The 13,971-nt window shown below is 43.6% G+C and overlaps 1 protein-coding gene across 1 annotated transcript in view; it reads left to right on the top strand.

The window, feature by feature from the left end:
• Window positions 1–13,971, top strand: part of baz1a (bromodomain adjacent to zinc finger domain, 1A) — an 84,422-nt gene that overhangs the window by 62,346 nt on the left and 8,105 nt on the right. Inside the window, exons 23-25 of the mRNA XM_078233753.1 lie at window positions 4,450–4,697; window positions 4,802–5,013; window positions 7,420–7,910. Coding sequence (XP_078089879.1) covers window positions 4,450–4,697; window positions 4,802–5,013; window positions 7,420–7,910 — 951 coding nt within the window. The remainder of the gene's footprint in view (window positions 1–4,449; window positions 4,698–4,801; window positions 5,014–7,419; window positions 7,911–13,971) is intronic.

Genomic DNA, 13,971 nt, shown 5'->3' with positions numbered 1-13,971 from the left:
TTATGAAGTATGCTAATCAGGCTTGCACCCTTCCTGGACATGAACTTAATCATGTCTTTGAAGGGGGGCTGGGAAGATTGCATTCTGAAATCTCACCAGCGCAAATCCTGTTTTAGCGGCCATTGAGATTTGCACCTGTGGCTATCGCGGCTGCTAAATCATGACCTATGTTTCAATAAGATCATATCTCATTCATCTAAATTTCAGTAAATGTAGGCCTAAACTGCTCAACCTTTCCTAATAAGGAATCAGCGAACTTTCTCTGAACTGCTTCCAGTATATCCCTCCTTGACGATCTGACTCCACATTCCATAAATGAATTTTTAAAATGGAGTAATGAGACCAAAATGGTACCCAGCTCTCCAGGTGTAAACGTTTTAAGTTGATTTATTAGTCACAAGTAGGCTTACATTCACACTGCAATGAAGATACTGTGAAAATCTCCTTGTTGCTACACTCTGGCGCATGTTCAGGTACACTGAGGGAGAATTTCGCATGGCCAATTCACCTAGCCTGCACATCTTTGAACTGTGGGAGGAAACGAGCACCTGGAGGAAAACCATGCAGACACGGAGAGCGTGCAAACTCCACGCAGACAGTGACCCAAGCCGGGAATCAAACCCAGGTCCCTGGCACTGAGAGGCAGCAGTGCTTGCCACTGTGCTGCCCTGTAGTTTGACCTATGTCCAGTATAGCTGCAGCAATAATGCTCTATCTTTGGAACTTATTTCCTTGGACATAAATGCCAACATTCTGTTTGCCTTCATTGCTTGCTATACCTGTTTGCTAACTACTTGTGATTCATTAACAAGGGCAATGAGGTCCCTCTACCACATCATTCTGCAGTTTTCCCACATTAGTCCATCTGCCAAATGTTTGCCCACTCAAATTGGCCATGCTAAACAGACCCTAGTTTGGGAGGGATTAAAACAGTAAATATGTGGGGTTACAGGGACAGGGTGGGATTGTTGGTGCATGCTCAATGCGCTGAATAGCCTCCTATACTGTAGAGATTCTGATTTTGATGATTCAAACTATCTTTATTCCTCACTACTTGCTTTCCTACCTACTTTCTGTATTGTCAAAAGATTTGGCTGCAATACAGACGATCCCTTCATCCAAGTCATGAATATAGATCATAAACAGTTGAAGCCCCAGCACAAATCCCTGTGGTACTCCACTCATTGTAATAACTTTAGAAGGACAATCCCCTTGAGGGTTCAAGACGGAATCTATTTGATTAGATGGGCAGAGAGGGTGGTGGGGTGGGGGTGTGGAGGAGGTATGATATTGATGGCTTTTTACTTTAGACTGCATTGAGAAGGAGTTTGAAGAACAAATCTATAGAAAGTTTTCAGATAAATGTAAATAATATAGCAGTAAGAGGGACTTCATAGTAACATAGATTTTAGAAGCAGGAGTTGGACATTTGGCGCTTTGAGCCTGCTCCCATCATTGATAAGATCCTGGCTGATCTGGTGGTCTCAGCCCGTCTGTCATGACCCTTGACTCGCTTGTCGCCAAAAATCTGAACTCTCTCTTGAATAAATTGAATAAATTCAATGACCCAGCTTCCACTGCTTTCTACTGAAGAGAATTCCACAGACTAATGACCCTTTAGTAGGGTTAGCACTGCTCCTTCATGGCACCAGCAACCCAGATTCAATTCCAGCCTTGGGTGACTATTTGTGTGGAGACATTTTCCCCATGCCTGCGTGGGTTTCTTCTGGGTGCTCCAGTTTCCTCCCACAGCCAATAGGTGTATAGGTTAGGTGGATTGGCCATGCTAAATTGCCCCATAATGTCCAAGATCTGTAGATTAGAGGGGTAAATATGTAGGGTTCCAGGGGTGGGGCCTGGGTAAGATGCCAGGAGAGTTGGTGGAGACCCGATGATCAAATGGCCTACTTGTGTACTGTAGGGATTCTATTAACGTTTGAGAAAAAGTTCTCCTCATCTTGCCTTAAAAGGGAGGCCTTCTATTCTTCAACTGTGTCTCCCTAGTTCTGGTCTCCCCCACATGAGGAGACATCATCCATCCACTCTATCAAGCCCTCTTAGGATCCTATGTGTTTCAACAAGACCATCTCTCATTCTTTGAAACTCCAATGGGTGTCGGCCCAACCTGTTCAATTTCAGTTTACTTGATGGGAGTTAAAGGGGAGTGCAAGGAGGATGGAACATTCCTTAGATGTGTATGCACAGGGGAATGTCTTTAATTGCTATGTTTCTCCCCTGATGAGAAAGGAATCTACTTTGAGGATTAAAGTGAGGCAAGAGCAATGTATTTTAGCAGAACATCTGAAGACATTACCTTAATACAACTGGTCTTAAAATAGTAATGGAAAGGGATGAAAAGATATATCATGGTGAAAATACCCAGTGATTCCTGTCTACTTGAGCTAAATCCCTTCCTATATCAATGGTTGGCTAGAAAGCAATAGAATCCATACAGTGCAGAAGGACATCATTCAGCCCATTGAGTCTGCACTGACAACAATCCCACCCAGACTTACCCTGCTAGTTCCCCAGACACTGGGGCAATTTGGTACAGCCAATCAACCTAACCCGCACATCTTCGGACTGTGGGAGGAAACCCATGCCGAGGAGAATGTGCAAACTCCACACAGTCACCCAAGGCCGGAATTGAATCCGAGTCCCTGGGGCTGAGCCAGCAATGCTAACCACTCTGCTACCCTAAATAAATATGCGAAGGCAGCCCTTGACAAAGTGCAGGTACTTAGGTTCAAACCAAGGGCAGGATAGTGAGCCACCTCTACGACCAGAAAGCATGCTGCAGGAGCAGGGGGTCTGGAAAATTCCACTCCGAATATATTTCCACAAGGAGGAAGGATGAGGTATCCAAAGAGATCTGGAATGTAAAAGAAGTTGTTTGACACATCAGGTTTTTTTTCATTCATTCGTGGGACATGGGTGCCACTGGCTGGCCAGTATTCATTGCCCATCCCTAGTTGCCCTCATTCTGAGGGCACATGTGACACAGCAATGCACTTGACTCATGTTGACCAGGCCAGGTATGGATGGCGGATTTCCTTCCCTAAAGGACATTAAACCAGATGGGGTTTTTCTCTCAATCGACAATGATTTCGTGGTCATCAGTAGATTCTTAATTCCAGATTTTTTAAAATTGAATTCGAAGTCCACCATCTACCGTGGTAGGATTCGGACCTGGGTCCCCAGAACATTAGCTGAGTTTCTTGATGAATAGTCTAGTGATAATGTCACTAGGGCATCACCTCCCCAGGTACAGGATACAATTGAAAACCAGTCAGAATAATGTGCAAAGTAACATTCCCCTTTTTGAGACTGCAAGGGCAACTTGGTGGTGTTGTTGGCTCTTTAATAATTTTTTTTGCATTTGAAAGTGGCCGACTTGTACGTGCCCTGCACTTCAGGTTGCCATGCAGCTCAGAGGGAGGAGTTGATGCAGGGAAATATTTTGTTGTATCTGATTCCAGGGCTCTTTTTCTTCCGAAAACTGTTTAAAACTAGTTTTTAAAACAGAGCTCTCATCATCTTCGTCCAGAAGATTCTATTTTTTGCCTCATCTGATTTTTTTATTCATTTATGGGGGGTGTGGGTGTTGCTGGCTAGGCCAGCATGTATTGTCCATCTCTAGTTGCCCTACAGATGGTGGTCTTGAACTGCTACAGTCCTGAGGTGTAGGTACACCCACAGTGCTGCTACGAAGGGAGTTCCAATATTTTGACCAGCAACAATGAAGGAACGACGATGTTTCCAGATCGGGATGGTGAGTGGCTTGGAGGAGAACCTCCAAGTGGTCATGTTCCCAGGTATTTGCTACTTTTGTCCTTCTCAATGCCAATGGTCATAGGTTTGGGAAGTGATGCGTTCCTGCAGTGTGTCTTGTAGATAGTACACCCAGCTGCCATTGTTCGTCAGGTGATGGAAGGAGTAAATGCAGAAGGGGTAACAATCAAGCAGGCTACTTTGTCCTGGATGATGTCGAGGTTCTTGATTGTTGGAGCTGCACATGTCCAGGCAAGTGGAGAGTATTCCACTACACTCCTGACTTGTGCCTTGTAGATGGTGAACAGGCTTTGGGGAGTCGAAGTGAATTACTCGCCATGGGATTCCTAGCCTTTGACATTCTCTGGTAGCTAGAGTATTTGTATGGCTGGTCCAGTTCAAATTATGGTCAATGGTAACCCCCAGGATGTTAATAGTGGGAGACTCCATGATGGTCATGGCATTGAATGTCAATATTATTGCTGTCTTTAGTATTGCAATGCTAATACAATCAAGTATTGTTCAATGAAAAATGCCATGAAAAAGGAAATGTCCAATTACAGGGTGTCAATATCCATCCTTGTTTAAAAGGCTGGTGAATTGTTGAAAGGTTGTGAATGAAATTTGTTTTTCAATTCTGACAAATGACCTAAATGACAGCATTTGATTGCATTTTAGATGCTAGTGATGGTGGCAAAATACAGAAGACGTTATTAGATCGCTGGAGAGAATCACTTGTGGCTTCAACAAGCTTAGCTCAGGTTTTCATTCATCTCTCTACGTTGGATCGCAGTATTGTATGGGCCAAGTCTTTGCTAAATGCTCGCTGTAAGATCTGTCACAAGAAGGGAGATGCAGAAAACATGCTCTTGTGTGATGGCTGCGATAGAGGTCATCACACATACTGCTTGAGACCAAAGGTTAAGGTTTGTACATTTACTTTAAAACTAAAGATTTATATACAATATAAAATTGTATTCTTGTTACTCTACTCAAAATCAAGTCATTTAATGTAACCAGTTTCTCTTAGATCATTCCAGATGATGATTGGTTCTGCCCTGAATGCAGACCAAAGCAGCGATTTCGCCGTCCAATGGCCAGACAGAGGCCATCATTGGATAGTGAGGAGGAAGATGTGGAGGAAGTGGAGGAATTGAAAAAGGAGCTAATGAAAGCAGCGAATGAAGAGGAAACGGGGCCAGTGGAAGAAAATGAAACTGAAGAAAGTGAAATAGAGAAAAGGTATTAAATGTAGAATTGTTTTGAATCATTTTGTTCTAGGCTAAGTGATTTTGTCAGGTTTTAGCACAAGTAATCAATATAGCTAGATAAGCAAACACACTCCAGGGGAACTTAAGCATGTCCAATATTATTTGCCAAATGGCAACTGTAGTCCAGCTTGAGAGGTAAATCCATTAGACAGTCTAAGCTAATGTCCAATAATCTAGTCAGTGGTGCTACCAATTTAAAAATCTGCATGCCTGTTGAAATGTATTCCATTGAAAAAGCAATGAACTGACATTTTAGCCGTTGTACAAAAGTTGGATGTAGCTAATAGGAGGATACATAATAGGTTCCCCTGTCTAGGGTTTTCTGTAGCAAGCTAATCTAAATCTCCTGGACACTGAAGGGGGAGGGAGAGAGATATAGTGGTGGGCTGTGAACAGAGGGAGGTCCATGATTGTCCATTGCATTCCAGAAGCAATTACTACTTGTTTAGCAATGCACCAAATTCATTATTTGTCTCAAGTCTGCTATATGTTACGGCTGCTGCAATGGCTATAGGTAATGTTTATTGTTGATGCTTAATTCTTTTCAATGCTGTGTAGCTTTTCCAAAATGGGATTTCATCTTATAAATGTTATCACTTGATGCTATCACATCTGTTCTACAGAAATGATCAAACCAATTTGTTCCTTGTTTGGCTGCCTCTCCTATGCATCAAATTCTAAACTCTTCATTCAAATCCAAACATCTCTCAGTAAATTTTGACACTCGAAATATTGCATGTGTTCTTAGATTGCCCATTTTTATTCCAAATGTTATAATCAAACATTCATCACATATTTGGAACCATAGTTACAACATTAAATCTTGGATTTAAATTTGATGCTATCAGTCCCTTATGTAAAAAGGTATGTGCTCATGTGGAGACCAAATACCTCAGACATGACCAGTTTCAAATTTCAAATGGCACTGAATATTCCTAATTAGACCATTGTTAGGATAGTTGAGCTGCACCTTTAAGACCGAGCTGGTCATATTAAAGGATGCTGTAATTTAACTTCTAATGTTTTCACAGAATTAGCATTTACATTTTCAAGAAGCACCAATTAGTTTCCTGTTGTACGAGCAAGCAAATATCTGGCTAGTAGTTAGTCGCTCTTGCTCCAAAATTGTCAGTTTGCACTGATACTTACCTCTCCCGTCTGCATGTTGAAATCTATTCCTTAAAAATGTTTTTAAATTCAGTCCTGGCATATGGGTATTGCTGGCCAGGCCCCAAGTGCTTTCTGACATTGATCTTGAACAGTCCAGCTCCAATTTTAAGGTTATGCATCCTTGTTATAGATTCTCACTAGAAGCAAATCGCTCCTATTTCTGCTCATATTCTTTAATCATCTTAAATAACACTGATCACCCCCTAATCTTCTATACTAAAAGGAACAAAGAAAGAGAGAACCTAATCTATATAGCCTGTCCTCAGAATTTAATCCTTTTCACTAGAATGTCGTTCTTGTGAATCTAGATCTTGCCTTGTGATGCCTAGAACACAATTCAGTACACCAGATGCAGTCTGTTTAGAGCTCTGCAGCTCTTGAGATAAAAGACAACTTTTTAAAAATAACCTGTCTTTGTGATTCTGTACTCAAACCCTTAAATCTCTTTATATGTTGCATTTCATCGTTTAGCAAGTACTTTGATCTATCCATCCCAAGTCCAAAATGACTTCACATTCTTCCAAATTAAACGCCACCTGTCAGTTTTGCCTGCTTTCTTAATCTGTTCCTTTGCAATTGCACCAATCTAAACTATTTACTGTGCTACTTAATTTGGTGTCATTAGCTAACTTATGTACAGTTGTCTTTCTTCATCCAAGTCATTTAAAAAAATAAGTGAAAATCTGATGCCCCAGTACAAATCCCTGCAAACACCATGAGCTGTATCCCGCTAGCTTGGCACGATCATTATTCTGTCATGTTTTGTGCAACCTATCCAAGTGAATAGGTTTCTGATGCTTCCATTCGCACTCATTTTCATTAAGTTTGTTATATGGGCTCTTTGACAAATGTGTTCCAGAAGTTCATGCACATAACGGCCATAGAAATTCCCCACAAAAATTCAGGTAGGTTAATTACATGTGATTTATTGTTCATAAATCCATGCTGGCACTTTGTCCAGCTCATTTGTCCAAATGCTTAGCCACTTAGTCTGTAGAATAATAGGCCTTTCATTGTCTAGTTTGTCTCTTGAGTCAGTTGCCTAAATGTCTTGGGGTTACTGAAGATATTGGTTTGTGTGTGGGGGTACCAACTTATAGGTATTGTAAATATCTCACTTGGATGATCAAATTATTTTAAATGTGCAGCGAAACAATCCTCTTGTATAAATCTTTTGAGAAAGATATTGCTCTGTTTCCTTAACCAGTCAACCGCGAAGAGGAAGACCACGGGTGAAACTACAAATTAAGGGCAAAAGAGGCAAAGCCAGGGCTCCAAAAGCAATGGGTACCCAGCGCACAGGTAAAAGAAAATACACTCGTCGCAATCAGTCAAACAACCCCAAATTAACTGGTAGAAAATGTGGCAGAAGATTGGGGAGGAAGCCAAAATCTGCATCAAACTCTGAAATAAAACCACTGTCCAGAAGACCATATCGTCGTGCTAAATCCTATCAAGCAATCGAATCCTTCAGTGAATTGGGCACCCCACCTCAGCGACGCAAATATCGGAGGGTAGCTACTCGCACTCCTGAATGTAGCACTTCAACCGCTCGCAATGTTAACGTTTCTGATTTAGACTTCTCCCAGGATGAACCTGTAAGAAAAAAGAGGAAGTATACACGTCGTATACACGTACAACAGAATCCAACTCAGATGATTAAAACAGGCAAAAGAGGCAGAAAAAGGAAATCTGCAGGTAAATAAAAGCATCATTGGAGTGGAATGCAGTAACTTCATGAAAAAGTAATTGAGATGTTGTGCAGTGCATTTCATTAGTGAATTGTTAAAGTAAGCAGCTGATTAGAAATTTCTGAATACTTTCGCTATGTACACAGTATGTTGGATCATCAACATATAGCATCACAAAATTTAGTTTAGTTCATTTCTGGAATCTACATTACCGAGTTCCAATTTCCCCAAGTGGCTGGTGGTAAATATTCCCACTTTCTCCCCGTAGCCCTTGATGCCATTAAAATCTAAAAAAGATCAATCTCTTTCTTGACTATATTCAGTGACTTGAACTTTTATGGTACAGAATTCCACAGGTTTACTACCCTTTGAGTGAAGAAATATTTCCTCATCTTGGTCCTAAATGATCTACCCCGTATCCTGAGACTGTGTTCCCCTGGTTCTAGATTCCCCAGCCATAGAAAAGATCTTCCCTGCATCTAGTCCATACGGTCCTGATGGAATTTTGAACATTTTAAATCCGATCTCCTCTCATAGAAATCATAGAAACCCTACAGTGCAGGAGGCCATTCGGCCCATCGAGTCTGCACCGACCACAATCCCACCCAGGCCCTACCCCCACATATTTTACCCACTAATCCCTCTAACCTATGCATCTCAGGACTCTAAGGGGCAATTTTTAGCATGGCCAATCAACCTAACCCGCACACCTTTGGACTGTGGGAGGAAACCGGAGCACCCGGAGGAAACCCACGCAGACACGAGGAGAATGTGCAAACTCCACACAGACAGTGACCCGAGCCGGGAATCGAACCCGGGACCCTGGAGCTGTGAAGCAGCAGTGCTAACCACTGTGCCACCGTGCCGCCCCATGTTTAATCATCCTTCTACATTCTCGTGAATGCCGATCCGGTCAACCCAATCTCTACTCATAGGAGAGTCCCACTAATCCTTGTGTCACCCTAATGAACCTTTGCTGCACAATGGAAAATATATCCTTTCTTGGGTAGGGAGACCAAAACTGCGCACAGTACTCCAGCTGTGGTCTCACAAAGATCTTGTATAACTGCAGTAAGACATCCTGTAGAAATTCAATCAAATTTTTGAAAATGATTACTTGTTGCTGAAATTGGGTCTTGTGCAAAGTTATGTCATGCTGCTTTTTGAAAAATGCAACTAATAACCTACTACGTTTTTAAGTATCTGCTGCTTATTGAAAATCTGATTTTCTCAAAGAAAAGTAGGTTGAAATGATGTACTGTGTAACATACTCTCCCATCCTATATGGTCAACAACCACTTGTACTTGTATAGAGTCATAATGTAAAGTAAAAATTTCAAGCCTTCAAAGCAAAAACTGACACCAAGTTGAAGACATTAAAATGACCAAAAACTTAATTAGGAAGAACAGTTTTAAGGCTTTTACAGGTGAGAAGCAAAGCAGTAAGGGCAGGGGAATAGAATTAAAGGCCATTCCAAAATGTAAGCTCGTGTCGTTTGAAGCTCCTGTGTGAATGGTGGTGGCGATAGTAGTAAAATCAATATACCTTGAGCAGCTGCAGGAGAAGAGGGCTAAAGGTAGTCCGAGGGATTTGGGAGTGAAGATGCTTTGAATTTGATGCACTGGCAGGCAAGAACCTAATGAAGATCTGTGGGTTGTTGGGTGATGGGATTTGGTGCAAGACGAGATGCAAGTGCAATTTTGTTTGTATATTGGAGCTGGAGAGGACGGTATTGAAGTTGTATTGTGATGATCAAAATGTGGACCAAGTTTTCAATAACAAAAATCAGGTAAAAGCAGAGGCAGATTGTATTACAGATGTGGTCCAAGTGGCAAGCCGTGGGGTTTGAGGATCTAATGAAATGCCAATATTTTGCAAGGTCTGGTTCGAACTGTATTAGTTGTAGGTTTTTTTTGTAATGGAACCAAATGTGTCTTCAGTATGTTATTCCCAGTGTTCAATGGGCAAAATTTCTGACTTTTGACGAATGGGAAAGGAAAGAATATTTTTTTAATGTATTTATTAGTTTCGCACTGTATTGAAGTTACTTTGCAAATCCCCTAGTCTCTGGTGCCTGTTTGGGTACACTGAGGGAGAATTTAGCATGACCAGTGCACCTAACCAGCGTGTCTTGGACTGTGGGAGGAAACCCAAGCAGACCTGGGAAGAACATGTAGATTCTGCACAGACAGTAACCCAAGCCAGGAATTGAACCCGGGTCCCTACCGCTGAGGCAGCAGTGCTAACCGCTGAGGCAGCAGTGCTAACCACTGTGGCACTATGCTGCCTCCTAGATCAGTTGAGCCTTGCACACTGTCCACTTTGCTTCGAGCAGTATTTCCTTCTGCAGTGTGCAGATTAATCTTGGGTTGGCAGGAGGATGGAAGGGAAATCTTGCAGCCAATTCAGGAGATAGTTCGGGGTACTTTCAAATAATCAAGCATTTCTAAGAGACTCTGCCTATAACTTTGCCAGAGGTTCAAGTAATCTATTCCCTGCTGTTGATCCCTTTTACTGCAGCAATTGCATATTCACTGCATTTCAGCAGTGCAGGTTGCACACATCAACGACCCAATCTCCTTTACCAGAATATTGTGTGGACTCATCAGAGCTTTATATAGTTAACTTTATTTGTACTCTGTGGTTGTAGCTTTGCATCTTGCACCGTATTGACACCTCTATAGCAATGTCAGCATTGCTTATGCGCCTTCGATGAACAGTCAGCACTTCCCAGATCCTGATTCATTTCCTTTAATTGATAGCCCTGCACAATCTAAACATACCACGTGTTTTCTTCAAGTACATCACACTGTGCTTGTCCACATTAAACTGCACCTGTCATAAAGACTCTTTCAATTGACCTGTATTAGTTAGTTTGAAGCATTTTGATTTCTGTTACCAACCTTATGGTCATGGTTTGCTTGATTCATGAATTTTGAGATGGGATTCATTATGTGGAGTTGCTGGCGTCGGACTGGGGGAAACACAGTAAGTAGTCTCACAACACCAGGTTAAAGTCCAACAGGTTTATTTGGTAGCACGAACTTTCGGAGCGCTGCCCCTTCATCAGGTGAGTGCAGGATTTGTTTCACAAACAGGGCATATATACAAGGTAATGGTTGGAATGCATGTCTGAACAGATAATCAAGTCTTTACAGGTGCAGACAATGTGAGTGGGTTCCTTGTACAATGGGTTGCAGGATGCCCTCTACGTAGCCAAAGGGGTTCTCATACAGAGTCCCATTGCCTGATACGATGGGATGGCCGGGTGTGTTGGTCTTGTGTATCTTCGGGAGACAGTAGAGATCTCCAACGCAGTTGTACATGGGATGAGAGCACGGAGGGTGCTCTGAAGGTCCAGATCAAATGTCTTGATCAGTCTGAGTTGACGGGTAGTTCTTTGGTTGGATCTGCGGATAACCGTCTGTCGTGTTCCTCGTTGTTCAGTTGTCGGTACACTTCTTTGCAGTAATTGTTCTGTTCAGTATGACGGTGGCCCCTCCTTTGCTGCTTTGATAATGTTGCGGTTGGTCTTGAGAGTGCGGATGGCGTTGCGTTGTGTTTGGGTGGTGATTGGGATTGTCTTGAGTGTGGCTGATGAATCTAGCATTGACGCACCTTCTGACGGCTCGGGCACACATCGAGTCAAGGGCAGTGGCCTTCCGGAGGAGTCCAATTCGACTCTTTCCTTTTCGGTTGCTGCATTGCGGATCTCTGTCTGCTGTCCTGGTTCATCGGCTGTCTCATTGGATTCACTGTTGGCCTCTTGGCGTTTGTGGAAAAACTGCCAGAGTCTCATTCGCCTGATGAATCCCTCTGTGTCCGCTGCGAGACTGATGGGGTCCATTTTGGTGGTAGGGCAGAAATTGAGCCCTCGGCTGAGAGCTTCGGATTTCGTCTGGTTGAAGGGAATAGTCTGACAAGTTGACTTCCCTGCAGTGGTACTGTTTTCTACTGTGGTACCGGGGGAGGCTTGGTTGCTGCTGGTGGTGATGCCGAGTTTCTCAAGTTTCCTTTCTTGGTGTGCATGTAGATGGCGTAGCAACCAAGCCTCACCCAGTACTGCAAAGAGGTGTACTGACAACTGAACAATGAGGAACACTACAGACAGTTACCTGCAGATTCGACCAAAGAACACTCCCGTCAACTCAACAGACTGATCAAGACTTTTGATCTGGACCTTCAGAGCACCCTCAGTGCTCTCATCCCACGTACTCCTCACGTTGGAAATCTTTTCTGCCTCCCAAAGATACACAAAGCCAACACACCCGGCCGTCCCATTGTATCAGGCAATGGAACCCTGTGTGAGAACCTCCCTGGCTATGTCGAGGGCATCATGAAACCCATTGTACGAGGAACCCCCAGCTTCTGTCGCGACACTATGGACTTCTTACAGAAACGCAGCACCCATGGAGCAGTAGAACCAGGAACACGCCTTGTCACAATGGATGTCTCAGCACTTTACGCCAGCATCCCCCACGATGACGGCATTGCTGCAACTGCCTCAGTACTCAACGCTGACAACTGCTAATCTCCAGACGCAATTCTATAACTCATTCGCTTCATCCTGGACCACAATGTCTTCACCTTCAACAACCAGTTCATCATCCAGACACACAGAACAGTCATGGGGACCAAATTCGCATCTCAATATGCCAACATCTTCGTGCACAGGTTCGAACAAGACTTCTTCACCGCACAACTGACACTATACACTAGATACAGCGATGACATTTTTTTCCTTTTTGGACTCATAGCGAGCAATCATTGAAACAATTATATGATGACAGCAACAGGTTCCATCCCATCATCATAGAAATCATAGAACATAGAACTCATAGAACCCCTACAGTGCAGAAGGAGGCCATTCGGCCCATCGAGTCTGCACCGACCACAATCCCACCCAGGCCCTACCCCCACATATTTACCCGCTAATCCCTCCTAACCTATGCATCTCAGGGGCAATTTTAACCTGGCCAATCAACCTAACCCGCACATCTTTTCAGACTCACCATGGGCTACTCTCCAGAATCAGTTGCCTTCTTGGACACACGCATCTCCAAGGACGGTCACCTCAGCATTTCACTGTACCGCAAGCCCACGGATAACCTCATGATGCTCCACTTCTCCAGCTTCCACCCTAAACATGTTAAACAAGCCCTCCGTATACACGGGATCTGCTCAGATGAGGATTGCAACAAACACCTACAGACGCTGAAAGACGCCCTCGTAAGAACAGGACATGGCGCTCGATTCATCGACAGCGAAAGCGCACCGACCTCCTCAGAAGACAAACACGGGACATGGCGAACTTCGTCGTCCAGTCCTTCCCCGGAGTGAAGAAGCTAGGACATCTTCTCCGGAGCCTTCATGTCATTGATGAAGACTAACATCTCTAAGGCCATCCCCACACCCCCATTACTTGCCTTCAAACAACCGCGCAACCTCAAACAGACCATTGTCCGCAGCAAACTACCCAGCCTTCAGGAGAACAGTGACCACGACACCACACAACCCTGCCACAGCAACCTCTGCAAGACGTGCCGGATCATCGACACGGATGCCATCATCTCACGTGAGAACACCATCCACCAGGTACACGGTACATACTCCTGCGACTCTGCCAACGTTGTCTCCCTGATAAGCTGCAGGAAAGGATGTCCCGAGACGTGGTACATTGGGGAGACCATGCAGATGCTACGACAACGGATGAATGAACACCACTCAACAATCACCAGGCAAGAGTGTTCCCTTCCTGTCGGAACACTTAATAGTACACTTAAAAGTCTCTGATCTTCGGGTAAGCGTTCTCCAAGGTGGCTTTCAAGACACACGACGATGCAGAATGTGATAGCCAAGTTCTGCACACATGAGGATGGCCTCAACCGGGATCTTGGGTTCATGTCACACTATCTGTAACCCCCACGACTTGCCTGGGCTTGCAAAATCTCACTAACTGTCCTGGCTTGAGACAATTCACACCTCTTTAACCTGTGCTTAACCCTCTCTCCACTCACATTGTCTGCACCTGTAAAGACTTGATTACCTGTAAAGACTTGATTACCTG

The sequence above is a fragment of the Mustelus asterias genome, chromosome 18 (assembly GCF_964213995.1).
Source record: "Mustelus asterias chromosome 18, sMusAst1.hap1.1, whole genome shotgun sequence".
In the NCBI taxonomy this organism is placed as follows: domain Eukaryota; kingdom Metazoa; phylum Chordata; class Chondrichthyes; order Carcharhiniformes; family Triakidae; genus Mustelus; species Mustelus asterias.
Note: the sequence above shows the minus strand (reverse complement) of the source record. Positions and strands in the feature narration are given on the sequence as shown.